The sequence below is a fragment of the Dendronephthya gigantea genome, unplaced genomic scaffold, assembly GCF_004324835.1.
Source record: "Dendronephthya gigantea isolate DGI-Jeju-01 unplaced genomic scaffold, DenGig_1.0 000035F, whole genome shotgun sequence".
In the NCBI taxonomy this organism is placed as follows: Eukaryota; Metazoa; Cnidaria; class Anthozoa; order Malacalcyonacea; family Nephtheidae; genus Dendronephthya; species Dendronephthya gigantea.
The window spans coordinates 150,470-177,891 of record NW_021163045.1 but is presented as its reverse complement, the minus strand read 5'-3'; the positions used below and the strand labels follow the sequence as shown (position 1 = coordinate 177,891).

Here is a 27,422-nt window from a genome sequence, read left to right as displayed (position 1 = left end):
GCGTTGCTGCTTCTATCGGTCATTGAACTCGATGAAAAGATTGTTCCAGTTAGTTGCCTTACCGTGCAAGTTGAACACTTAGATCAGTTCTTTCTACTGCTGCTCTATGTGGTCAAGACAAAGGGCCCAGTGTTAATGTGTAGACTGGCTACACAAGTTTTGCCTCAACCGGAAAACGGTTGATTTCAACAACGTAATAGTTTTCCGAAAACCATTACGTTGTTGAAATCTTCAAATCTCAGCAATGAAAACCCTGGCGCGACGACACAAGAGAAACTGAAAAACCTATTAGATACGTATGCAGAGGCCAAGCTCGAAACTTTCCAATCAGCTAAAGCAAAGATAACCCTCAAGAAAGGTAGTCAACCCCAGTTCATACTCCTTAGGGGGTATTTTGTCGGAAGTAGAGTGGAGTGATTGGGCGACACTGATTGTACCAGTGCCGAAACAAGATGGTTCGGTCCGTATTTGTGATGACTTCAAAGGTACTATTAACCCAGCATAACAAGCAGAACAGTACCCCCTGCTGGTGGAAAAAAGTTTTCCAAGATCGACCTTCGCCAAGCATACAATGAATTGAATTAGATGAACAATCCAAGAAGTACTTCACAATCAATACATCCATGGGCTTGTTTCAATACAATCGACTGGTGTTTGGTATTACCTAGCTCAGCGTCCGCTATCTGGCAGCGTACCATAAACCAGAATCTGGAAGGAACTTCTGGCATTAGTTGTGTCCTAGATTACATGATTGTTACGGGCAAGAGCGATGCGAAGCATTTGGCTAACCTGGAAGACGTCTGCAACACCATGGGTTAAGAGCCAATAAGTCGAAGTGCGAGTTTTTTAAAGAAAATATCACCTTCTGTGGCCATAACATTGATAGCGAAGGCCTACATAAGAACACTAACAAGACAGCTGCAATGGTGACTGCCCCTCGACCCCAGAGGGTTGAAGAAGTTCGCTCATTTCTGGGATTGGTTAATTATTACCACAAATTCTTGCCAAACCTCGCTACAATTCTGCATCCTTTGAAGCGAATGTTGGAAAGCAACTACCAATGGAACTGGACAGAACAATGCGAAGAAGCTATTTGCAAAAGGCAGAGAGAAACTATGCCCAGATTGATAAAAAAGCGCTGGCTACAGTGTGGGGAGTCAAGAAATTTCACAATAGGAACTTTGCCTTACTGACTGATCATGAGCCTCTTACGTCAATTTTTTATCCCAGCAAAAGGCTTCCTGCTGTCACAGCTGCTAGTTTACAACGTTACGCATTGTTCTTGCCGCTGGTTTCGACGATTCAATTAGATACAAGAACACTAAGTCGCATGGGAATACGAATGGTCTGTCTCGATTTCCCTTGCGAGGGGAGACTACAGGCGAAGAGACAGACCCAGTTGGCCTCTTCTATGCTACACAGTTTGAGCCCCTGCCAGTCTCCTGCTTTGACACAGAGCCGTTATTCCTGCCAAGTTGCATGATCAAGTGTTAACCGAGCTCCACGACGGCCACACGGGTATTGTTAAGATGAAATCCCTGGCACCAAGTTGATAAGGATATTGAACATTTAGCTACGAGTTGCCATGGCTGTCAAGGTCAACAGAATACAGCCGGCAAAGTACTACCACACTCCTGGGAATAGCCAGCCACATCCTAGCAGAGGATCCATTCAGAATTTGCTGGGCCGTTCCTAAAACGAATCTTCCTTATCGTTGTAGCCGCGCACTCGAAGTGGCCTGAAGTGGTAATGGCGCACAGGTGGTGACCGACAATGGCTCCATTCCACCCTGCCACTAATGGTCAAGCGAAACGCTTTATCCAGAGTTTCAAACATGCTATATGAAATGCGAGAAACAAAGTACATCCCAGCTAAAAACCAACATGGCAAAGTTTCTTTTGGCTTACCAAAATAGCGGAAATACCCCACATTCGACGACGGGAGAATCACCGTCCATGTTGTTTTTGGGCAGACCGCTACGTACACGCCTCAATTTGGTGAAACCTGATTTACCAATGAAGGTAATGAACAGGCAGATCGTTCAAGCAGGAAGGAAAGGACATTCCTCCACACGCCAGTTATCCATTAGTTAGACTGTCATGGCACGTAACTACAGTGGGAAAGACAAGGGGCTAGCAGGTATAGTTCGCGCTCAAACGACAACTAAACGATACAGTAAGCGTTCAACAGCCTCCAAGAGTAGATATCGGAATTAGGAATGTTGAGTTCTAATTGTCATGGGCGACTATAATCAATTTGACACTAAACAACTTTGTAGAAACTCGTCTTTAAAACAAATTGTTAAGAAACCAACTCGTGGAAAAGCGACTTTACATATGATCCTTACCAATATAAAACACTGTTATGAAGAACCCAAAATTTTTTCTGCTATTCGACAGTCAGATCATATGTCCATTATGTTACATCCACTTGATCAATCCTGTCGTATTAATACCAAGACCAAAATTTGGATCAGAAAACGGAATCCATCAAATATGCAGACTTTTGGCCATTCCTCTCAAATTTGGATTGGAGTATGCTTTCCCAGTTACCATCGTGGCAATGTATGTGTGATCTATTTTATGACATCATTTAATGTAGGCTTGAGTACAATCATTCCGTCACAACTTGTAAAGCTCCACTGCAGAGATACAGCGTGGATTACGCCAGAAATAAATCGCTTATTTCGCAAATACAAAAAGCTCTTGGTTCAAGAAATAAAACTGAATATAATAAACTAAGAAACAAAATAATCCATGTCATCAAGTGCTCCAATTAAAAAATTCAAAGCCAAGGAAATGGTGGAGTGCAATAAAAAATATTGCAGGTTCTTCTCCAAATGACGCCTTTAATTCTGCTGAAATCGATGAAAACATCTTACAATGCCAAGCATTAGTGTCTGCAGTTAATAATGCCTTTATAGATACATTGCCCACACTATCAGAGTATGATAAATTGAAGAACCTGGCGATCTCTACACACTATCTCTGATATCGCTATCGAAGCTCGTCTAAGGAAAATTAAATCCCACAAAGCACATGGTCCAGACGGCCTGCCGAACTGGATCCTAAACTCGTTTTCTATATGGAACTCTCTGAACCTGTGTCAATTATATTAATTTTATTACATCTATTAAACAGGCACAAGTTCCAATGCAGTGGAAACAAGCAAATGTCATCCCAGTTCCAAACTCAACCCCAGTAACAAACATATCTACAGACCTTCGACCTATTTCATTAGGAACCAAAATTGTGAGGGGGGAGGTGGGGGGTCGCCGAAGAGAGGAGCGAAGGTTGTCACAATAGTTGTGACATTGCGGTAGCGTGCGCCGTCTTATGAACTTTTGGCCAAGATTGTAGTAACATGGGAAACAAGGGAACGGTTCTTCTTGAGACAGCAAAAACGAGAGCAGTTAATCCTGATGGATCAAGATAAAAACGAGTAAGAGTACTTTTCGATGGTGGAAGTCAACGTTCATACATCAGTAGCTATCCTAAGGCAACGTTGAAACTCAAGACAGTCAAGAATGAAACATTAAACTTGAATACATTCGGGAATTCTAAATTTCGAAAGCAAAATTGTGACCTAGTTGATCATGGCATAATCAGTTTTCCAGTAATTTGTTACACATCCTTGTCTAGCAGAATCAACGTTGAAGAGTTCTCACATCTTGACGGTCTCGAATTAGCTGACGAATTTGAACATGATAGTATGAGTAAATTGAGGTTCTTATTGGCTTGGGCTATTACTGGGAAATAGTTACAGGAGATATGAAGAAAGAAGAATCAGACCGTGTAGCAGTGCGTTGTAAACTGGGATGACTACTCTCGGGTCCACTTCACGATTGAGATACACTTACGAAGGTACATTCAAACTTGATTATTCCCGGGAGAAGTGAACGAATTATGATACTCTCGATGAAGACCAGAACCTAGTGGGGGCATTGAAGAAATTTTGAGGAACGGAGGTAGTAGGAATACATCATTCAGTGGATGCAGTTCCGAGAGAAGAATTCACCAAATATGTTTATTGCCAAGGACACCGTTACGAGGTCACTTTACCTTGGAAAGGTGAACACTTGCCAATTCCAAACAATTACGACCTATCCTGTAACCGAATGCGATTAATGCATTCCAAGTTACAAAAGAAACAAGAGCTTCTCGAGGAATATGATCAGATCATAAAAGAGCAACACTCCGCTGGTGTTATCGAAGTGGTTCCGGAGAAAGAAGTTGAAAGAATCACTAACGACCAATCGTCGGAAAACCTAGCCAAGATATACATAATATACTACATCACGCTGTAATTCGACAAAACAGATGAACCACAAAATTACGTGTGGTACATGATGGCTCAGCGAAATCGAAGGATCAACAATACGCTTTAAATGATTGTTTTGAGACAGGATCGAACTCCACAGCTACTTGAAGTTCTTCTTAGATTCCGTTGGAATCACATCGCTAATTCCGCGGACATAGAATAATTCCGCGGACAGAGAAAAAACGTTTCTGATGGTTAGAAATAATCCCGATGAACGTGGCATGCTATGTTTTCTGTGGATGAAAAATGACTTCATGACCCACGATCTTCCGGAAATAATTCATTTACGATTTTGTCATCTTATGTTTGGATTGCGTCCTCCAGCCATATTAAGCGCTGTTCTTAATTATTATCAACTCGTCATCTGGATTCAAGCAAAGAATACGATCCTAAATCAGTCGAACTAATGAAGTAATCTATGTACGTTGATAACTTCTCATCCGGTTCCGACTATGTCGACGAAGGAAAAGAAATAATTATATTCAAATTCCAAACAAATTAGGAAAGAAGCCAGCTTCAACTTAAGAAAATGGCGCAGCAACTCTAAAGAATTGTTCGAATTCATTGGCAACGAGGAGAGCATCACGCAAACTTTTACAAAGACCATGCAGTAGCGTAAAGAAAAAGTGTGTAACAAAGGAAGATGCGCCATAATCGATAGTTGGCCACAATTCTCACCGAAAGAAACAACAGTAAACGTGCTTGGAACTGCTTGGAATACCGAAACCGATGAAATTGAGTTTGAATTCGATGAGCTAGTGACATTACCCAAATCGGCCAAGATTTTCGACCTATTCGGTATCTTGAGTGCTTTTATCATCACCCTGAAACGTATATTCCAATCCATCCGTCTCGAAGGTCTAGATTGGGACTATGAATTGCACGAAACATTATAGCAAGAAATGGAATTATTTTTTAAGTGAATTGCCATAAATTGGAAAAATTCGTGTACAACGATGCTATTTCAGTATCAAAATAAAGCCTACTGAAACACAACTACACGTTTTCAGTGACGCATCAAAAAAGGCCTTCGCTGTGGTGATCTACTTACGATCAACCTACGACGATATGGGCACGTTGAAACCGAAGATTGGTTGCCGCTAAAAAAAGGGGTATCGCCTATCAACACTCAGATGATTCCAAGGCTGGAATTTTTGAGCGCTGTCGTCTCGGAAAGACTCTCAAATACAATCTACAAAAGTCTTCCCAACGACGATGTAAACAATTGTACGTACTGGACCGATTCTACGACAACCCTACACTGGATACAAAACGTCAAACCTTGGAAAAAATATGTACAGCAACGCGTACAAGAGATTAAACGATAGTCTCCTAAGGAGCGATGGTGACATTGCCCTAGCTGGTAACGAAAATCCCGCTGATCTTCCTTCTAGAGGGTTAACTGCTGAAGATCTAATCGACAATATGTTATGGTTGGAGGGACCAGAATATAAGAGAAAACATACTCCGAAAATAAACATCTTGTAAGAAATTACAATCTAAAATGCAATGCTTTAAATGTCGTATAAGTATCTGCACGAAAGATAACAAAGTTCTAGAGAACCCTGCAAACGATCAGGGGCCTGTTGTATAAAACTCTTAACTACACTTTAAGTAGTTAAATCGTAGGTAACTAGAAAATACATTATTCTGATTGGCCAATTCTGGCACTAACTACAGGGTGTCCCAAAAAAAACGAAAACTATTGAAATCACCCATAACAATGCAATTGTTAGAGTTTGAATGCCTAAGCACTCTGTTGGGACACACAGGTGTATAAATGTTTACCATACTCATTTTTACGCATGCATATATGTTGCAGTAAAATTTGCTTGTTCGCAAAAATGATATTTACTAACAATATTTACAATTTACAAATATGGATAACAATATTTAAATGTGCATCTCAATTAGGACCATGACCTTCGACATGTCCCCTTTCTCTAGCAACACAAAGCATTTAGCATTTTATAACTTGCATTAAATCCCCACGGGCTGAAATTCGTGAACACGGCATTCAAATTTTAACAATGAGTGATTTCAATAGTTTTCGTTTTTTTTGGGACACCCTGTATAGTTAAACGTTGATTGCCTTTTTATACAACCGGCCCCAGAAGAATACACCACACGACCAAGGATTTCAAGCTCAAAAGAAAACGGCATCTGGGAGTAATCACAAGCCATTGATTTGGTTAGCTTTTCTTAACTCATTGAATCAGGCTATCCAAATACGGAGACCATTAAGGAATTGTTCATTCACGCATATAGCAAGCAGTGTCGTCCTCATAGCTCGTGTTTTGTGGGTTTTGTTTAGCCCCGTTTACGCTACACTCATTTTATTGGCACGCGGCACGTGTACAAAATTATTATGAGTGACTCCAATTTCACTAGTGTTCTGCAGTCTGCCAATGCAAACGCTGAGAGCGGATGAAACTTGTAAGGATATAAATCGAGTATAGTATAGTGTAAAAGAGGCTAATGGTTGACACACTGACACATGAACGCTGTTATCTATAGAGACGAGTTGACAAAGTCAACATACGACTCCATCACATAAACAGTTCTGAAAAAAGTACGGCTGCTGCAGAGTCCTAATGTCTTAGTAATGGGGATAATTATAAACCCCAGAACAATAATTTTAAAGGCCATCGGAGAACGAGTCTTTGGAATAATGGCTTGACCATATAGAATACAGATTCTAAAGAAGTGGTTCTCCCAAACCCCTCCTCCCACAGAAAATGCGTACTGTGTTTGCATGGGTATTATTTTGTGCAAAAATCCCCGCGTTTTGCTAGTTCTAATTAGAACCGCTTTGGGATTTAAAAATTATATAATACGTACGGCACTTAACATTGTGAATGTTTTTATGCATGTTAGGCTGCTTCTCCAATAGATGTAATTAGGGTTGCCAGATTACTGAAAAAAAGCCAAACATTGGTGTGGTTGGCCCTTTGATTACTTTGTTTGAAACAGAGAAAACAACGATTATGGTTAATAACCAGACACAGTACTAAAATGCGGTGCCCAGAATGCTTGCCTAGAAATAAACCGTCCTCTCATTTCTAACGACATCACCAACTTACATTCTCCTGTCGGCCGCAGCCTGGTTGGTTGGTACATTAAGGTCAAAATTGCGCCGTTTTAAAATCTTCAGAAATAAAATATTTAGGCTAAAAATACTATCTAAAAATACTGTCAAAATGAAGAGAAACGTGAGACGAATAAACTGGTGTAGAGCCGGAAACTAGAAAAGCAACGATACAGAAGTCAAGGATTAAGCGTACTGCATTTTTAATTTGTTTAATAATTTTGAGCGATTTGTCATAAAGTTCGCTTATTGAAACTATACTTTAAAACCTTCGAAATAGAATATATTTGGCTCAAAGTACTATAAAATAAATCGTAATGTAAGACCGATCCACTTATTTAAGGACGAAAATTAAAAGAGAAAACCAACGATATGAAAGATATCAAAGACCAAACTTACTATTACTAGTAAAGTATAGCATAGTAATTTTGAGCGATTTGTCAACAATTCAATTTCGTTTGTCTTTCAAACGTCATAAATCGCTGCGAATACTCTTGTTTAGTAATATATTTAAGATCTGTAAGTATAATTGCTTACGCTGAATCGAATGGTGGTATTTTTGTCCTTCTTGGGTGCATAAAAGCAGAGATACACGCAATTATCAGAGTTTGAGATTGAAATTGAAAAAAGAACGTTCCTTTAAAAAAGGAATTTGGCAAACGTACAACAAGATTTAGAGTAATAATTAGGAAAAAATTCCAAGTATTCCAAGCATGTGCAAGGAATTTTTACTAGGCGATTAAGGAAACGTATTGATGCGAACAAACAAACTCACAGGCAGAATATAATGCGGTGCCAAACTTGGCGCGGGCACCGCAATATTCGGCTAATTTATTCAGTAATCTGGCAGCCCTGATGTAATTTTCCCGCGAAGCGACATTTTTCTTTTGTATCAGAGAGCTGTCAAATCAAATGCAACCATCTGGAACAAATTGCTCAAATAGCTCGCTAGTGGAAATCGCCTTGGTATAAAGTCATTATAAACCTTCATAGTCTAGCACAAGAAAAATCACTGATAAATAATAACATGCAAGCATAAGGAACATGCATATACTATTATAATGAACAGGTACCACACGTACCTTAGCGTGAGTAATTTTCTTAGCAATGGTCTAGCACTCTTGAAAATGGGTCGGCCCAGTAGTGATATCGGTCATGGCCATGGGTAGATATAATATGCATTTGCATAGCAATGATCTAGCATCCCATCTGTTACAAGCGTAAGACAGGCATATAATACCTAGTATACGCGATGCATTGAGTTAAATATACATCCATAATACTACAAGACACATAGATTTGTAAAAATAATTGCATCATAAACCCTATTTACCTTCATTCACGTCGTGGCCAGACTGGTTTCTGCTAGAGAGTCATGGAACATCTCCCGATTGTTTACGCCAGTCTTGACCATCCTTTGACTAATATTTGTTTGGTTTTCACTAATTTTAGTCTTCCTCGACCCTTCGACATTTTCAACAATAAGATTTTAAAATTTTATCTGGATATAAAATTTAAACCAATATGGCGGACAATTTTTTCAAATTTTCCTCACATGAATTCACCATTTTGATTGGTTGTTTCATAATCACATGTCCAGTGAACTCAAATAAGACTGGAACGCTCAGTCTGTCGGAAAATTGAAGCCAAGTTGGCGGCCGCCATCTTATAGCTTCTAATAAGGGCCGGGAAAGTCAGAGAGCGAGCGTTCCAGTCTTATTTCAGTTGACTGCATGCAACAGGCTCTCTCCAGGCTGCTTAGACGACAGTCCTGCACCAGGTTCGGCACGGTAGTAGTCATAAAGATTATGAATAACACTAGAAGGGGCATCGAGGAGAAATTGGGGAGCGCGTTAATGGGGGGCAAATTCAAGTCTCGGATGTTCACTCATTTACGATGTCGGAGCTAGGCCAAAAAAAGTCGTTTTAAACTATTTTTTTCAAAATGTTTTTCCCCACAATATTTTTTCAGGATGTCTAAAGGCCCATTTACACTACGCGATTTGTCGTATACAATTCGTACCCTGGAGTATGTGAACGTATGAACACAGGTACAAATATGACGGTTTAAACTCCACCCTGCACAATATGCATGAAGATTATGGCATCGGCCCTCTTTTGCATCCGTCAGAATGATAATTGCATACAACTTATCGTGTAGTCTAAATAGGCCTTAAGGTAGTAAAACCGGTTCTTAAAAACATTGTTTTTCCTCAAAAACTGGCAAAGCGTCCTAAAAAACAAGTATAAATTTTTAATATAAATTTTAGTTGTTGCTATCGTGGTTGCTAAGAAGGCATTGAAGTAGCCATTAAGCGCTTGGCTTACAAGCTGTCGATTTGACTTCATTCGTAGCGTTCACAAATCAATCCTAAAGCGGTTCAGAAGAATCCCCCCCATCCCCTTGGAAGGCCAAATTTAGAGTACAAATTATATTTCATTTAATACGACTGAGCAAAGCAAATTAATACAAATTAGTTTGTAAAATGACCGTTACAATGACAAAATTGAAAATTTAAGAGTGTCTACAAGTGTCTACTCTTTTCACCCACACTGCGTAGCAAACTAACTGCAACTACATCAGTGAAATATTTATTACTAATGAATCCCAAAGCAATCTCGACATTATGCAATCATCTCGACAATCTAAACACTGTTCCTCACGAATCCGCTGTGTATTTTCTCGTGTGAGGAGGGATAAGAGTACCAAACACTGTGTTAAACGGATGGCAATATTTCGTTTCTTTTTCATTGCTATCAACCAATGGTTTCCCTTCGTTTGTCCACTTGAAAATAGCTCCTTCAAGGTTGTAAACGTTCATGGGGATCTTTTCATCGTTGTCTTCACTTTATTTTCTTCTCTCGAGTTCGTCTACGATACTCTGAGCCATGATCGAGGCACGCTTGCCCACTGAGCAATACGTGATCACATTTACGTTGCTTTTGAAAAGTCCTGAAAGAAAAAAACTCATGTGATCGGATATGGCAGGAAAGGAATGGAACTAGTTGTCAAATTAAAGCCCATTTCTATGTCAAAGCAACTTTTTATCCCTTGAAATAAACTTTATCTCTCACAATTATAGTCATCACATTCCTGAAAATAGATATATTTATGGTCTATGGATGATGATATAGTCTTAAAGTAAGGCCAACATAACATCACACGGTTAAACACATTATCTGTTACCATCACTTTTAAACACGTGAAAATTGTACGTGTCATGTGTTCTGTTCTAGCTGCCCCTACACGCGTAAAAATATCATATCTTGTAGCAAGTCTGTTAACAAGCTTGTAACAAGATTTGTTCGCCCTGCTTGCCCCAAGCTGTTGCCCCAAGATGAAACAACCTGTTAACAAGTTGTAACAAACTTGTTGAATCACAGACAAGGCTGTTCCAACAAGTTTGGTACAAACATGATGTGACAATATTTTACAATGTTGTGCTTGTCAAGCTCATACCAATGTTGTTGTATCATATCTGTATCAGATTTGTCAGGACAATATTGTAACAAGTATGATAATGCAATCGGACTTGCTAAAAGTTGTTAACACCTTGTCCCAAACTTGTTACAACAAATTAGAGGAAGCAGTGCGAACAAATCTTGTTGCAAGCTTGTGAACAGACTTGTAACAACTCTGCCGCAGACTTGTTACAACTTGTGCGTTTTTACGCATGTCTTTAAAAGTAGGGTAATCAGAAGAGTGCCAAACTTTCACGTGACAGTGTTCAGTTCAACTCCATCAGGCTGCTCCATTTACTGTTCAGAGTACTCCAGATTTCAGGAGCAGTAATGGAGTGGAACAGAACACTTTCACGTGAAAGTTCGGAAATGTTCTGATTACCCGTACTTTTAAGTAGGGGCAGCTAAGAAACAAAACGTGACATGCACAATTTTCACGTGTTTGAAAGTGACGGTAACAGATAATGTGTATAACCGTGATGTTATGTTGGCCTTCTTTTAAGATGTTATCATCATCCATAGACATATATCTATTTTCATGAATGTGATGGCTATAGTTGTGAATGATTCAATGTGTAAAAGTGGCTAAAAAGTGCATTTAGACATGAAAATACATGAAATCATTATACTGTGTATTATGGGAACAATCTTAAAACGCATGGTTGAACGCATATGTAATAGACTCAACGCTGTTCCAGAACAATATGTGCATTCCATTACACAAACTTCTCGCACAATGTTCTGAATTATCCAGAACAGTAAATGGAGCAGCCCTCATTACTGCTCCTGAAATCTGGAGTACTCCGAGCAGTAAATGGAGCAGCCTGAAGAGGAATTATCTATGGCATCATTGGTCACGTGAAAAAACGTATAACAACCCAGTGTTATTTGAGTAGGGTATTACGACTCAAGATATAATACAGTTTTGGTAGAATTAAGTTGTGATTTGCCGCTTTGTTTCATGTTAGTGAGGCTTGCACAGAAACAACCAGGCATCACATATCGTTCGGCGCGCTATTATTCCACTGTGCAAATTTATTTGCGCAACTGATAAAGTCGGAAGCGATTTCGCGGAGAATTTTTGCGCAAACTAATCCCATCGTCGGATTTCCGAAAGAATTTCCTCTGGAAATGGATTGAATCATCGATTTAACCCCACCCATGCACCAAAACCACAAAAATATCTAATGCTGGGGTATTTTCGTATTTAATAGTTAGAAATTGCATTTATATTCTGAAGAATAAAACTGCACACTTTCACTACAACTGATGTTCAAATGCAGAGTCATGAGAGCATATATCGTCACGAAAGGAGTAGGTGAGGGTAAACAATTATGATTTTTGACACTTCACTCGATGCAGGTAAATTCTAGAGGTTTAGATTCAACTGCGGTATCGAGCGAACAATAGCATTTGCAGCCAGTCAATAACATAAATGTACTTTTCATTCTCACTCATTCTCAATACCAATGTATCAACAAACATTTGCTCTAATATAAGGTTCATACACAAAATTAACATAACTATTGATAACCAATTAAGGTTATGTACAAATATTTGCATCATCACAACAATCATTAGAACCACTTTACAAATGACAGCATCATTTGAACCACTGTCAGTGGGCACTAGTTATTCAACTGCACAACATGAATTTTAACCTTGGATATGCTCCCGATTAATTGAACGTGCGATACATCTTGGCATAAATCTATACCATTGGCCACATTTCGCTACCGTGATTGCACCAACGTTTCGCTGCAATGCTTCATTAGCAGTTGTGTGCGATACTGAACATTGTTGATCGATACTGAACATTGTTGAACATTGCTGTGGTTGAAAAGGCTATCAGTGCTCGAAAAGCGGCGACTAAACCGGATATCAGTCGTCCCGAGATGCAAACAATGTGCAATCGAGAAAAAGCCAGACGACGCTAATTTCGAAACCGTAGACAGTCAGTCGCATCGTTGATGGTAAGTCGCATCATTTAAATCGATACCAGGTTGCTAGAACACTGTCGATTTAATTGACCAACATATATAATGTTAAACTAGCGGGCTTTTCATCTATGCATTGCTGGCCAGTGGTCAAGGGTTTGGTTGTTGTGCTTGATACCTGTGTTCGAATACTGCCTGTAACCACGTTTTTTCTTTTTTTAGTATTTGCAAAGTCCCGAATTGAACCAGTGAAAATACCTTTTGGTTAGTTATTTCGGTTATTTGAGGGTTGGTTTACTTTCTGAGATCGAGTTAAATGTTGCGACTGCATGCATGACCATCAAGGATACGACTGACTGTCTACGTTTTCGAAATTTGCCAAGACGACAGGGAATTCCACTTGGTTAGTATCGCACACAACTGCTAATGAAGCATTGCAGCGAAACGTTGGTGCAGTCACGGTAGCAAAATGTGGGCAATGTTATAGATTTATGCAAACATATATGATATATCACACGTTCAATTAATCCAAGGTTATAAAATCCAAGGTTAAAATTCATGTTGTGCAGTTGAATAACTAATGCCTACTAACAGTGGTTCAAATGATGCCATAATTTGTAAAGTGGTTCTAATGACTGTTGTGATGATGCGAATATTTGTATATAACCTTCATTGGTTATCAATATAGTCCTGTTAATTTTGTGTATGAACCTTATATAAGAGCAAATGTTTGTTGATAAATGGTATTGAAAATTGTTGAGTGAGAATGAAAAATACATTTATGTTATTGACTGGCTGCAAATGCTATTGTTCCTCGATACCGCAGTTGAATGTTCATGCATATCATTTTGTTGTAATTGATTGTCTTTCGCGGAAAGAAAACGTCGTGTGATGTTTCTGGAAGTATGTTGTTTACTTTGTTGACGCAATATTTGACACAAATGGTTGACCAACTATTGTAAATGAAGAGCAGGAGGTGTAATTCCACAATAAAGATCCTTTCACCTGGCGAAAGGAGTAGGTAACCCGATATTCATTGGCTCAAGAAGTAATTAAATTCCACGCTTGATAGAATACTAAAGTCCACTCCAACGCACAAGAGAGCTATTAGCTGAGCTAAAGACCTCGCGAGACTGTTAGCTCAGCAAGTTTCTTCGCTATCGTGCGGATAGTTTTCGTGAGGAATCCACCTCGAGAAGCAAGTTTCTCACGTGTGCGAATGGTTTTCGGGCTGAGCTAATGACCTCCCGAGGCGATAGCTCTCGTGTGCGGCAGGCTTAAGATTGCGTTAGAAGATAGCAGACCAAAGTCGGCAAAATTGTACACCCCGATGCATGGCATGCATAATGCATATAGTGTTTTAAACGAGCCCATGGCAATGTTTAGACAGTTTATTATCGCTATTCTATGTACCGTTTGTTTTATCGCTTTTTCAATACATATTTACTGAATTACTGTACCTTTAGTCAAAGCCTTATCAGTCACTTTGTTTATAACTTTATCGGGTGGCGCATCAGGCTCGATAAATAACGCTTCAGGAAGATGGCTGACTTTAAATTCTTCTTTCTCACGAACATCCTGCAAATACACAACCGATATTTAATAGTATCTTGCAATCTGTACCTTTGTAGGCCATCGCGTGCACATATTTGACACAGTCACAAACAAGTGCTGCTCATTTTTGTCGCAATTAAGTGCTGTGAAAAAGGATTGTTACAAGTATTATGTAGTCATTGGTATCTTCGTCTTGCATCCATCCACTCAAGGCATCGGTTTCCAATTGTTTAACCATCGGGAAAACATGGCGTACGGTCTTCATTATAACACGCAGCATAAACGGACTTTTGGATACAGCCATATTGACAAGCAAGTGTGAGTGACCAAATAGAGCGACCAAGTGGAATTACCAGATTAGCCCGCAGGCATCTATTATGTATTCATATTAGTTATATTAGGCATGGGTTTGCTGTGTCATAGAAGGCGAGGAAAAAATCGAGAGATCATCTCAATTTGTTTTCTCGCTGCATGCATTTTTTAATACATAAGAGATGTTTGCGGAGGAGGCTATAACCAGTACTTTCATGCGCTGCAAGACCAAATATCCGAAGCGAAATTCCGCCGCCCGTGAGTATTCGGTGTTCGATTGACATTTATTATTACAATTTTCCTAAATTTTGCAGAATCTTGCACAGTTGAGCTCAAAACATGTTAGAGAAAGATAGCAGAGATGCTGAGATGTCTATAAATGACCGTTGGAGACTTACAAACGATGGAATTAACGCACCCATTAAAACACTACAGGTTTTGTAATTTTGTGATTTTAGAAAAAGTTGATAAAGTGAAGCTGTCAATATATGTGTACACGTGCTGTCCATTTGTCCAGTAACAAACATTGGTTTTATTTCAGTTGACTGGTAATCCGGCCCGTAGCTGGATCTCTACTTCTAGAGAGGCACTGCTAAAAAATAGCTGAGCAGTTGCTTTTTTTGGTTGCACTTCAGCATAATGTCAATATTATTTTCAATTGGGGAGGGGCCAGGGGGTACTCCTTCCAGACACCCCCCCTGCTACATCCCCCCCCGCCACGTGCCTGCTGGGAATCTGATAGCAAATTCGTTTTCAGCAAATACGAGAAAACCATAAGATAGCCTAAGGGTAAACTTTTTTATCAGGAGAAATGGAAGCTTCTGGAAACATTTCTGCAGGTATATACAATAGTAATTAGTATAATGTTATTTTTGTAATTTTCCATAGGAAATTACAATATAAAAGTCAGGTGATAAGTACCCAGGTTAACAGACTGAGGCTTAGCAGTAAAAAATATACATTGTGTGCCTCCTGACTTTAAAGTGTGCAAATTGCAAGCCAGATTTTAAAAAAAATACCAGTAAATAAATAGAAGACATCAAAATTGCCTGTCCAATATCTCAGTTATGTGATACATACCTTCCACATTGTGTGTATTATGTATTGATTTTTAAGCTTTTCATAACAAATCAACATTAACTAAGGTATTCCTTGCAATTTGATTGGTTATATAACAGTATATAAGGAAAATTTAAAAGAAAATTAAAGTTTTTCTTTTTAAATATTGATATAATCTGGTATGAAAGCTGGAAAAATGGGCATGTCACTTACATTGCCTAATGGCTTGTGTTGTACTGTGGATTTCAAATGTTATAATATCATTTGTGAGCATCACAGTGGAAAATAATGCCTACCTCTTTGTTCGATTATTGACTATTGCCACATTAGTGGCAGGGCATTTGTTCACCTTTCACCCCACTGTTAGCCAATCCTGGCTAGCCTTATGTTGCCTACAAGAGTGGAAATTTTTTAAAATTTTACAAGGGTAATTGGAACCATATCAATTATATGCATTCAAATTTGTTCCACATTTCACAAATTCATTTCTATGTTCACAATCCTTTCTCTGTCACAAAATCTGGCTCCAGTGAGTCTGCCAAATATTTGTGAAACTCTCTTTTTGACCTTTTCGACTCTTTTTTATGCTTATAGGCAGTTACTAATTTGTTATTTAATAAATGTCATATTTGTATACTGTAAATACTGTAATGTTCTTATGTCTTAGTTTTTAATGTTTGACACCAACAACCATACATGATTGCCTTACGAATCCTTTCTCAGTCAAAACGAATGTACTTATGTGGTCTGTATGTTCATATTTGGTAACATGTATTAACTTAAACTTAAATTAAGTATTAGACTATATTATATCTACCATTCCATGGTGCCATCACCAGCTCTATTTTAGTGTTTATAGGTTACGAGTTAGTCAAATCCAGAGGGCTGCTCCATTTACTGTTCTGGATAATTCAGAACACTGTGCGAAAAGTGTGTTTATAAAATAACATGTATATAGTTAGTTACTCGAGCTACTGCATGAGAGTTACTCCAGTTTGTTACTCGCGCGCTTTTCTTAACTCTCGCAAAATTCCCGCATGTTTGGATCAGGCCATCCAAACACGGAAACCATATTAAGCAATTGTAAAGTAACAACCATGCGTTTTATAATTGTTCGCATAATACACAGTATAATTATTTAATGTATTTTCATGTCTAAATGCACTTTTTAGATACTTTTACACATCGAATCTCTCACAAGTATAGCCATCACATTCCTGAAAATAGATATATGTCTACGGATGACGATAAAGTCTTTAAATAAGGCCAGCAAAACATCACACGGTTAAACACATTATCTGTTACTATCACTTTCAAACACGTGAAAATTCTACGTGTCATGTGTTCTGTTCTAGCTGCCCCTACTTAAAAGTAGGGTAATTATAACAGTGCCGAACTCTCACGTGACAGTGTTCTGTTCCACTGCATTACTGCTTCTAAAATCCGGAGTACTCCGGCGCGCTATTATTCCATTGTACGAATTTATTTGCGCGAACTGATAAAGTTGGAAGCGATTTCGCGGCGAATTTTTGCGCTAACTAAGTCACATCGTCGGATTTCCGAAAGAATTTCCACAGGAAATGGATTAAACTATCCATTCAACCCCTCGCATCTACCAAAAACACAAAAATATTTAATGCTATGGTAATTTTGTATTTAATGGTTAGAAATTGCATTTATATCCACACTTTCACTACAACTAATGTTCCAATGCAGTGCCCTGACAGTTGCTTATATCGTGCGTGTGTCCCTAAAAAAGTACAACCTTCTATTCATATCATTATTCTGCTGCTAAGGGTTCTTCTTTGGGGACACACTGTACATTCATCTACAAAATCCATTCCATACATTCTGCAGTCTGATGAAACCACAGTTTTTAAACAATGTACAATCGTTATCACTTTCATTTAATTTGTTTAGTTTTAAAGCCCTGTTTACACTACACTCGATTTATTGGTGCGGGATGGCTAAAATGGTTACCCATCAGTCATCCATGCCCGGCCTTTGTTTTGGTAGCGTGAACAGCCTCGTACCCAGGCGCTTTATTGGAAAACATAAAGGCTGCATTCAGCGTAATATAGAGATCTGTGGCTGAGATGTCAAATTACCACCCAAAATAGCGAAAGGATACAAATGACAATGAAGTCAGTTACAAGCGCTGAATTCTACAGATTGCATAATATCGACGGAAGGAATAATTCGTTATTCATTGGATCAACAAGCGATTAAAGTGCACGCTTGATAGAATAATAAGATTCCGGTAGCAGATAGCGGACTATGGCCGGCAAAGTTTATAGTTTGTACACTCTGATGCATGGCATGGATAGTATTTTTATCGAGCCAATTGCAATGTTTAGTATCGCAATGTTTAGTATATATTATTTTCTTTTCCAATACATATTTACTGTACCTTTAATAGTCAAAGCTCTTATCAGTCACTTTGTTTATAACTTTATCGGGTGGCGCATCAGGCTTGATAAATAATGCTTCAGGAAGATGGCTGACTTTAAATTCTTCTTTCTCACGAACAGTATCTTGAAATCTGTACCTTAATTTGTGGTCCATCGTTTGCACAACACGATCACAAACAAGTGCTGCCCATGTTTGTCGCAATTAAGTGATGTAAATTGAGAGTTCAGACAGTGCCTTTGACCAAAACAGTACTATCATGCGCTGCAAAACCAAGTATCCCACGCTAAACTCCGCCGCCCGCGAGTACTCGGTGTTCAAATGACATTTATTATTACAATTTTGCAGAATTGGGCAGTTTGCACATTTGAACTCAAAACATGTTAGAGAAAGATAGCAGAGATGCTGAAATTTCTGTAAATGAGAGTGGGAAACCTTTGCAAAACGATGGAATTAACGCACCCATTAAAACACTACAGGTTTCTAATTTTGTAAATTTAGAAAAAGTTGATAAAGTGAGGCTGTCAATATATGTGTACACGTGCTGTCCATTTGTCCAGTAACAAACATTGGTTTTATTTCAGTTGGCTGGTAATCAGGCCCGTAGCTGGACTTCTACTTCTAGAGGCACTGCTAAAAATTGCTGAGCAGTTGCTGAGCAGTTTTTTTGGTGCACTTCAGCATAATGTCAATATTATTTTCAATTGGGGAGGGGGCACTCCTTCCAGGGCTCCCCCCTCCCCAGCTACGTGTCTGCTGGGAACCTGGTAGCAAATTCGTTTTTAGCAAATACAAAAAACCAGAGATAACCTATGTGTAAACTTTTTTATTAGGATAAATGGAAGCTTGTGGAAACATTTCTACAGGTATATATAACAGTATAATTAATATATGTTATGGTTGTAATTTTCCATATGCAATTGTGCAAATTGCGAGCCACAGTTTTAAAAAAATACCTGTAAATAAATAGAAGACATCAAAATTGCCCATCCAATATCTCAGTTATGTGATACATACCTTCCACACTGGTTGTGTAATAAACTGATGATTATGTATTGATTTTTAATTTTCATAACAAATCAACAATAACTAAGATATTCCTTTAATTTGATTTGTCATATTACAGTATATGATGAAAAATTGAAAGAAAATTAAATTTTTTCTGTAAATATTGATATATCCTGGTATGGAAGCTGGTAAAATGGTCATGTCGCTTGCCTGATGGCTTGTGCTGTACTGTGCATGTTATAATATCATTTGTGTGGAAAATAATGCCAACCTGATTTTTGACTATTGCCACATTAGTGGCAGGGAATTTGTTTACTTTTCACCCCACTGTTTAGCCATGCAAGCCTGGCTAGCGGTACATTGCTTACAAGTGTGGGAACAACTTTTAAATGTTACAAGGGTAACTGGAACAATATCAATATGCATTCAAATTTCTTTCACATTTCACAATACTATGTTTGCATATCTTTTCTTTTTCACCAAATCTGGCTCCAGTGAGTCTGCGAAATATTTGTGAAACTCTCTTTTTGACCTTTTGGACTCTTTTTTATGCCTAGGCCATTATTAATTTGTTACTTAATAAATGTCATATTTGTCTTTTTAGTGCAAGGGACTTGTGAAGCAGCATATTGATTCTTACAATCATTTTATAAACAATGAGGTTGGTCATATTTGTGATTTATTTAGTAGAGGCGAGTACGTATCCTTATGGTATTGTATATATTCATACAGCACATTATGTATATTTTAAAATGTAGTATTGTATAGAATGTTTCAAACCTGTTGCTTATATACATATAGCTACAGACTTGATTTCCACTTTAAACTTACTAATACTAAGATAAGATGTCCATAGGAAATAATTTTTTTATATTACATGATGGATATACAGTATTACACTTCAAAGCTGTTTATTGTTGGACATCAAATCTAAATTTGGCAACATAAATTAATTACAACCTGGTGTGTTTTTACTTGACCATAATTCGCTTCAGTTAACTCACAATATTTGTAGATAAAAAAAATAGTCGAGGCCAATTCGAAAGTAGTAACAGATGCAGATCCTGTTTGGTACTTGAAATACCTGGACATTCAAGTTGGGAAACCTGATGTGGAAGAATCATTTAACATCACTAAACCTATCAATCCTCATGAGGTACTATACAATACAGCCCTTAACCTCAAGTTTCCTTAGCATTGGGGTTACCAACATAATCGTTTCATCAAATATATGTTTGACCATAATATAACCATAATATTAGGATCAATAAAAGAAACCTTAAATAGCCCTTTTGCACATGACATCACAGTTAGGCATATCTTGGGCTGGTTGTATGAAAGCTGGATAATGCTATCTACTAGATAGTAGTCTTTATAATAATTGCTTTTACAGTATTAAAGCCTTTGTACAAACGTCCCCTGTGTCTTTGCTAATATAACTTATGGAGGGGGGGGGGGGGGTTAACTAAACTATTAACCTTGCTTTGGTGTAAAATATTTTGCATTAAACTTACACTTGTTGCTGATGACAATATAGCATATATACATATGGGAAACTGTTCTCTTGTTTATGTCATATGAACCTTTACTGCTCCCAAAACAATAGGCAAGGTGTTTTATGGAAGGTAATCTTAGTTTAGGGAATGTGACTTATGGCTTTTTCCAGTGGGGGGGGGGGGGTAATTCATATATTCAACCAACGGATTTCTTTAGTAGATGCAAATTAGTTCACAATAGAAGTCTGTCAGAGGTGTAGCTATTCTGAATATATGAATAAACACCAAACTTAAAATGTGACGTTTGTACGTGTGTTCATGCAGTACGTTGACATACGCCATGTCACTAACTTCAAACAAATCTACCTCGTGCACCTTTAAACCTGATCCACACTTGTTCTGACAAGCTCTGACAATGAATCATTCTTTTTTATGAAGTGTCGACTACGGGATATCACATATTCTGCTCCCATCACAGTGGACATCGAGTACACAAGGGGAAATCAAGTAAGTTTACGTCGTTTAGACTAGGACGCATAGAGCCTCGTTTTCACCACTTGTCAGCCAATCGATGTATTTCGACTTTGACAAGCTTGCGCCGGACAAATTAAGAACGTGTTTTAATTTAACAAATTATCTCAACAATGAATTATTAGCAACTTCAGAGCGATCTTGGGAGATTTGGGTTAGAACGTCCGAGTTTGATAAAAAGTTTTGATTGAAATCCCATATCATGTTAATGACATAAATAATTAGCTAATATAATGCAAAGATAGCGTCATTATCATCACATGGTGAAGAAGGGTAATGAACGCTTTTTCGCGATATTTTTCACAGTTTCTAATATCTCTCAACAAACTTTCCAATTTATATAATTTCGGGTTTCTCTGTTCAGCTGTATTTATTAGAAGAGAAACTTTAGAATGTTTAATTTTTAAGAACGTTTTGCAAAGCTCATGCATATCAAAGCATAAAAAAGATATGCTTAATATGTAATGTAAAATTGATATTAAAATATAGAGCTTAATTGGTGTTTTCCGATCACCAAATACTGCGTAAAACTTAGTCCAATGCATGATCTAAAGAATATAAAGATAAAATAAATGAACTTTGAATGGTACGAATAGGATTTAACGATTTGATCATTTTCCTGCCAAATACGCGAAATGTAAAAAAATCTCCTGATTCTCCTTTGAATATTCTTAGCATCAAATATGGTATAACAACTGCCTAAAGGCGGTTTTCCACTAGCGATATTTTTCGCGCGAAGCGACATTTTACTTTTGTTTCAGAGCTCTCAGCTGCAACCATCTGGAACAAATTGCCCAAATACAAAAGAATAAAATCGCTTCGCACGAAAAATATCGCTAGTGGAAAACCAGCTTAAAGCCGGTTTTCCACTAGCGACATTTTTCGCGCGAAGTGACATTTTACTTTTGTTTCAGAGCTCTCAACTGCAACCATCTGGAACAAATTGCTCAAATACAAAGGAATAAAGTCCTTCGCGCGAAAAATATCGCTAGTGAAAAACCGGCTTAACGCGTGTTCTGATTGAAAACAAAAACACTTCTCGACGTTTCGACCCTCATGAGGGCCTTCCTCAGGTCTCAGGAGAGTTTGTATGAGGTAGTTGTCATACTAACTCTCCTGACGAAGGTCCTCAGGTCGAAACGTCGAGAAGTGATTTGGTCTATTTTAGGCAGTTGTTATACCACATTTGATTCTAAGTGGTCTGAAGAGGCTGCGACGCTGCTAATCTTCTTATACCTAGTATTTTGGCGTAACGAATTATAATATCTTGTAAGATTAAGATTACATTATGTACCGTACCTCGAGAGTGATAAATTGTTTCATTTGTTGTTGTTTTAGAGAGTCGTTCGGAATAAACTGCCAATTGGGAGGTAAATAATTAATCACACTGCATGTACAGATATTAACTGACCATAATGCTGTATCTCTGACAGGCAGACTACGAAAAGGATTAGAAAATTGTAGTGGTGGCTGTTTCTAATGGCGACTATTGTCCTATAACAAGGCTATGATAGAAATAACTTTCGCAAATCCATATAGTACAGAAATTATATGGAAACTTTATGGATTTGTCTAATTACTATAGTATTTCAAAATACAGTTATCATGGATCATACAATCTCTATACTGGGAAGTTCCTGTAGAAAAAATATTTCTTATAATTTACAGTTAGATTGTATTTATCTAACCCTCCACTTCCTAATATTTTATTCCTAGAATGCCTTTGATGTTACGGAGTTCAAACTGTATCCTCACAGGCAAGACTCCATTTGAGCTTTCCAAGTTAAACGAGTGTCCACTTGATCCAGGTAAGATGAGAGGATGCTAACTCCTTCAATATGCTTAACTTTCCGTTTACCGATTGAGCATTATAACATAGCACTGTTAAGGACTGTTCACATGATCCCATTTTGTCGCATTCAATACACTTCTAACGTATAGAAATAGAATGTACGTGTCATTGGCTTCAGTTGATTTGCTACCCATATACATTGCGAGTCATTGATAGACTGTAAAACATCATTCAGAAGCGAATTGGATGCGACAAAATTGAGGTCGTGTGAACAGGCCTTATAACTTAAGAAACGCCTGCGGGCTTCTGGTGAAGTTGTTAGGCGACCCATTGAATATTTTTCTGAGATGAAATGATTGAACAATGCAAGTGTCGCTATCAACGGGCTTTTAAGATTGATCTAGAACACGATATACACCGCACAGAAACATTTTTACTTCTCAGAGGAGCTTTTCTAATAGGATTAAACTCATTTTACTGAAATATTTCTTGTTGTCAAATGCTCTAGGTGGATATTTCATCGTGAACGGAACGGAGAAAGTCATTCTTATCCAGGAACAGTTATCTAAGAACCGTATGATTGTGGAAGTTGACAAACATGGCAGTGTAGTCTGCCAAGTAACGAGGTACTATAGTTATAACAATTATTTATAATGAAAACGTAAGCGAGTAGCAATTTCAACAATATATATTGAGATGATTAACTTTATTATCGAACTGACAAACGTGACAGCGTGGTTTCCCGTGTTACCAGGTGGTTATACAATTATTGATTTATATTGTAGTGAGTGAAGTGCCGGACGGAAATCGAATTCTCAATAAAAACATTTATACCCAACAAATTGTTTTTAAAATTAAGGGCCATAACAGATCAGAAATCTCATATTTATTAAAAAACACTTCCTTAGGCTAATTTTTTATGTTACAAGCGAATATAAATATCTATATTGTAAATTTAAATGGTCTTAATTTCCACTCGAAATTAAGACCCTTTAAACCTCTAGAATTTACCTGCTTCGAGTGAAGTGCCAAAAATCATAATTGATTTACCCTCACCTATATTGTATGGTATATAGTATAGTATAGCACGTCGTAAGCTGAAATATAATACATAAAACTGTTTTTTTCTAGTTCAACTCATGAAAGAAAGAGTCGAACAAATGTGGTTGTAAAAGATGGCCGTTTCTACCTTAGTCACAATTCTCTGAATGAGGTATGAACAGGAGATGCATCGCATTTTCAAGTGAATGTTCTCTTTGCCCGCTTAAATTTGAGACCATGCATACAGAACGCCTGCTCTAAGGCCTGTTTCAGTCGTCGAACTTTTCATATGCCGAACCTAATGTTAACGATCTGAAGTCTTTGTTTATGGTCATTTACTGCGATTTCCTGTTGAGCGTGGAATTGCGAAAGCTTGTTCGTTAAGTTTTGTAGTTTCAAAGCAATGTTTGTGACGTCATCTAATAATGTTGCCAGGGGACGCTGACCAAGTTGTTTTGGAAAAATGTCAAGTTTTTGACTAACGGCTATAAATAGATACTGTAAAAATAGCGGCTATTACAAACATTGCTCTCAAACTACAAAACATAACGAACAAACTTTGGCAATCCCACGCTCAACTGGAAATCGCAATACATTCCTTTCGGGACATAAAAAGTTCGCGGTCTGAAATGGAACTCAGGCTTATCAAATTTATAAATGTACGAATCCTATCCAAAAAATCCATTCAGTGATCTTGATAGTGACGTCAGCATATTTATGCATTTAATGATGTTTTCCCAGGATGCTCCTGTGGTGGTTATATTCAAAGCAATGGGAATAGCCACTGACCAGGAGATAATGCAGATGATTGGCAGCGAGGAAAGTGTCACGTCAGCGTTTATGGCGTCATTCGAGGAAGCTCAAAGATTAAAAATTTTTACCCAGTTACAAGTAAAGAAATGGCAATGCTTTATTCTTATTTAGGGACCCGTTTGATAGATACGAAGTCCATTTAGCGCTGCTACACCTTGAAGGAAAACCTGTTTTAGCATCCTAAGCCACACAAAAAATAATAATAGCGATATGGTTTAGGCATTGACGTACATTGGCAGCAAAATAAGACAACGTCAAATGTGGGGGAGAGTTAGATCGAAATTGGACGACGCCAGGGAACTCCTGGCACATACAATATTGGCACATGTTCCTGTAAGTCACCGCTTTGATTAAACCTTTAAATAATTCCGTATTGCCTTTTCTATGTGGATATATGTCCGTCTAGTCTAGGGCAGAGATGCGTACAATTTTAGAATGAATATATTTGTGAAATCATACGTGAAAACTTCGCATCTAAGGCCACGTTTAGACTGAGTGCTCGACACTGGTGCCCGTCGATTTTTTTGGCGCCTAAGCTGCACATGACGCTTCCAAATTATAGACACGGTGCCTAAGAACGGGCACCTCCGGAGGTAGTACTCATCCAGGGAACTCTTCTCAGCATGTTTTATTAACTAGTTTTGACTTTCGGCACTGGTTCTGGGCACTCAGTCTAAACGCAGCCTAATTTACATATTTAGCTCCTTTTATCGTTTCGAATACATTTTTCAAATAGCTTGACTGTTTCTACAGCACCCGGAGAGCCAGTAGCTGGCATGCACCTCCCCCCTACAACATCACACTGGGTTCCCCCCCAAACATGTCATTTTTTTCGTGGGAGCCTCTAGGCTCGCTTCGGCAGATAAAGCAGACCTCGGTTTGAATAATTCTCATATCCTGCCCAGCCTCATCCATTAATTTAACGTGTGTGCCCAAGGCTCAAGTTAAGAGTTTTACAGGGAAAAATTGATTGATCTGTTCAAGTCGGTTAGGAAAATGTAGCAGCATGAGCTGTTCTGACGCAAGAACACGGTCTTCGTGCATGTCAAATAACTTTTTCGTGAGACAAGAATCATACCGAATTTCACTCCAGCCTTTTAATGCACTGGGTGAATACTTTACTTTCATGCCCCTGCCACTGACTGGACAAACTTGTAACTCCAGCGTTTCCACAACTTATTTGCATAAGGCTGTCCTCATGGGGAGATGGTAATGAAAAAGAGAGAAACAAAAAACATTTGAAAATAATGCATAATATATCCTATTACGACTAACCCTCCCTCCCTCATTGTTGACATTTTGAAGGAAATTTCCTTCAATTGTGGAAACGCTGTGTAACTCACTATAATCTTGGTATTATCTACAGGTTGTACAGTTTAACTACCGATCCAAAAGTGCGTATTTGGCAGTAATGATTAGAAGAGTTATATTGGCAATGAGCGATAAGGTTTGTGTCAGAGCTACACTTAAGTAAATCCATGAAATTATGGCTCCGCACTTCAAAGTTTCAAAACGTCTTCAGCCTTCCCTCCGTGGGATTCCAAGCTGTACAGAGTGTTGTAATATTTACAGTGAACGTTTGAGTATTGCGCTGAATATTAAATAAGTTCGTCATTTTACCAATGTAAACTTTCCACAGAACTTTACGGAACGTTCCTTTGAGTGGGAACGGCGTGTCCGTATCTTTTGCAACTCTGCAGCTCCCACTCCCAAGCTTTCCCAGATAACGGACAATTAGGCTATGTATGGGCACACGAGCTAAGGGAAAATATGCTCAATATGTTAAATTAGCTTCAATTTCTATTGTAAATTGATGGCGTTTGAAACCGTTTTGGCATGAAAACAAAAATGAAATGTTCGAAAACGTTACCGTGTGCACATTGTCTTAGCTGCATTTGACTAAAATTGTTAAATGAACGATAGATACACAGTTATGTGACAGATTCTGTAAAATTCTGAAAAACTGTACAGATTCACGTAATTCACGTGTTCAAAACCCTTTCGTGATTGTGTTGAATTTATGGAATTTTCGATTGTGTAATAATATCCTGCAATTTATGAAATACTGCTACAGCTATTTGCCGGAGCAAATGTGACCATTGACTCTTACAAAAAATTAAATTCCACAGCAAATATATTGTTTGGGACATCCTAGGGAAATAGTTAGTTTCTCGACTTCATCTCAGGAAACATTCTCTTGGCTCCTGGGAAACTTGCCTCTTGGGAAAATAAAGCTCACTATTTCCTTCGAGAGTATACATTAGGTGTATAATGTACAATATTGTACCTTTTTACCAGAAATATATTATGCATTTTGATTGCGTTACTAAAAATGAAAACAAATTTGCGGATTGGTCTAAAACGAAATTCCTCTTTGTTATAAAATAGTCTATTGTGAAGCCCTAGCAGTAGACTTAAGGTGACTTCTTGGATAAATATTTTTAAATTTATAGTTTTTGAAACGACATTGCCAAATTTTTAAAAATTTATACTTTATAGGTCAGGGTTGATGACCGAGACTATTACGGAAACAAAAGATTGGAACTTGCGGGTCAGGTATGTGTGTTTTTATGACAATGGACCATTCTCTTTGAAGTAAA

At 38.1% G+C, this 27,422-nt stretch overlaps 1 protein-coding gene and 1 pseudogene across 2 annotated transcripts in view; one reads left to right on the top strand and one right to left on the bottom strand.

Annotated features, from left to right (window-relative positions):
• Positions 1-9,844: 9,844 nt before the first annotated feature.
• Positions 9,845-16,011, bottom strand: LOC114525826 (annotated as a pseudogene).
• Positions 16,012-18,273: 2,262 nt separating this feature from the next.
• Positions 18,274-27,422, top strand: part of LOC114525825 (DNA-directed RNA polymerase III subunit RPC2-like) — a 31,461-nt gene continuing 22,312 nt past the window's right edge. For both annotated transcript variants that reach the window (XM_028547271.1, XM_028547270.1), the window contains exons 1-13: positions 18,274-18,620; positions 18,975-19,007; positions 19,754-19,810; positions 20,165-20,305; positions 21,084-21,152; positions 22,515-22,546; positions 22,893-22,984; positions 23,477-23,594; positions 24,100-24,181; positions 24,751-24,900; positions 25,042-25,155; positions 26,189-26,269; positions 27,322-27,378. In XM_028547271.1, the coding sequence (XP_028403072.1) occupies positions 18,522-18,620; positions 18,975-19,007; positions 19,754-19,810; positions 20,165-20,305; positions 21,084-21,152; positions 22,515-22,546; positions 22,893-22,984; positions 23,477-23,594; positions 24,100-24,181; positions 24,751-24,900; positions 25,042-25,155; positions 26,189-26,269; positions 27,322-27,378 (1,125 nt within the window). In that variant the 5' untranslated portion in view covers positions 18,274-18,521. The remainder of the gene's footprint in view (positions 18,621-18,974; positions 19,008-19,753; positions 19,811-20,164; positions 20,306-21,083; positions 21,153-22,514; positions 22,547-22,892; positions 22,985-23,476; positions 23,595-24,099; positions 24,182-24,750; positions 24,901-25,041; positions 25,156-26,188; positions 26,270-27,321; positions 27,379-27,422) is intronic.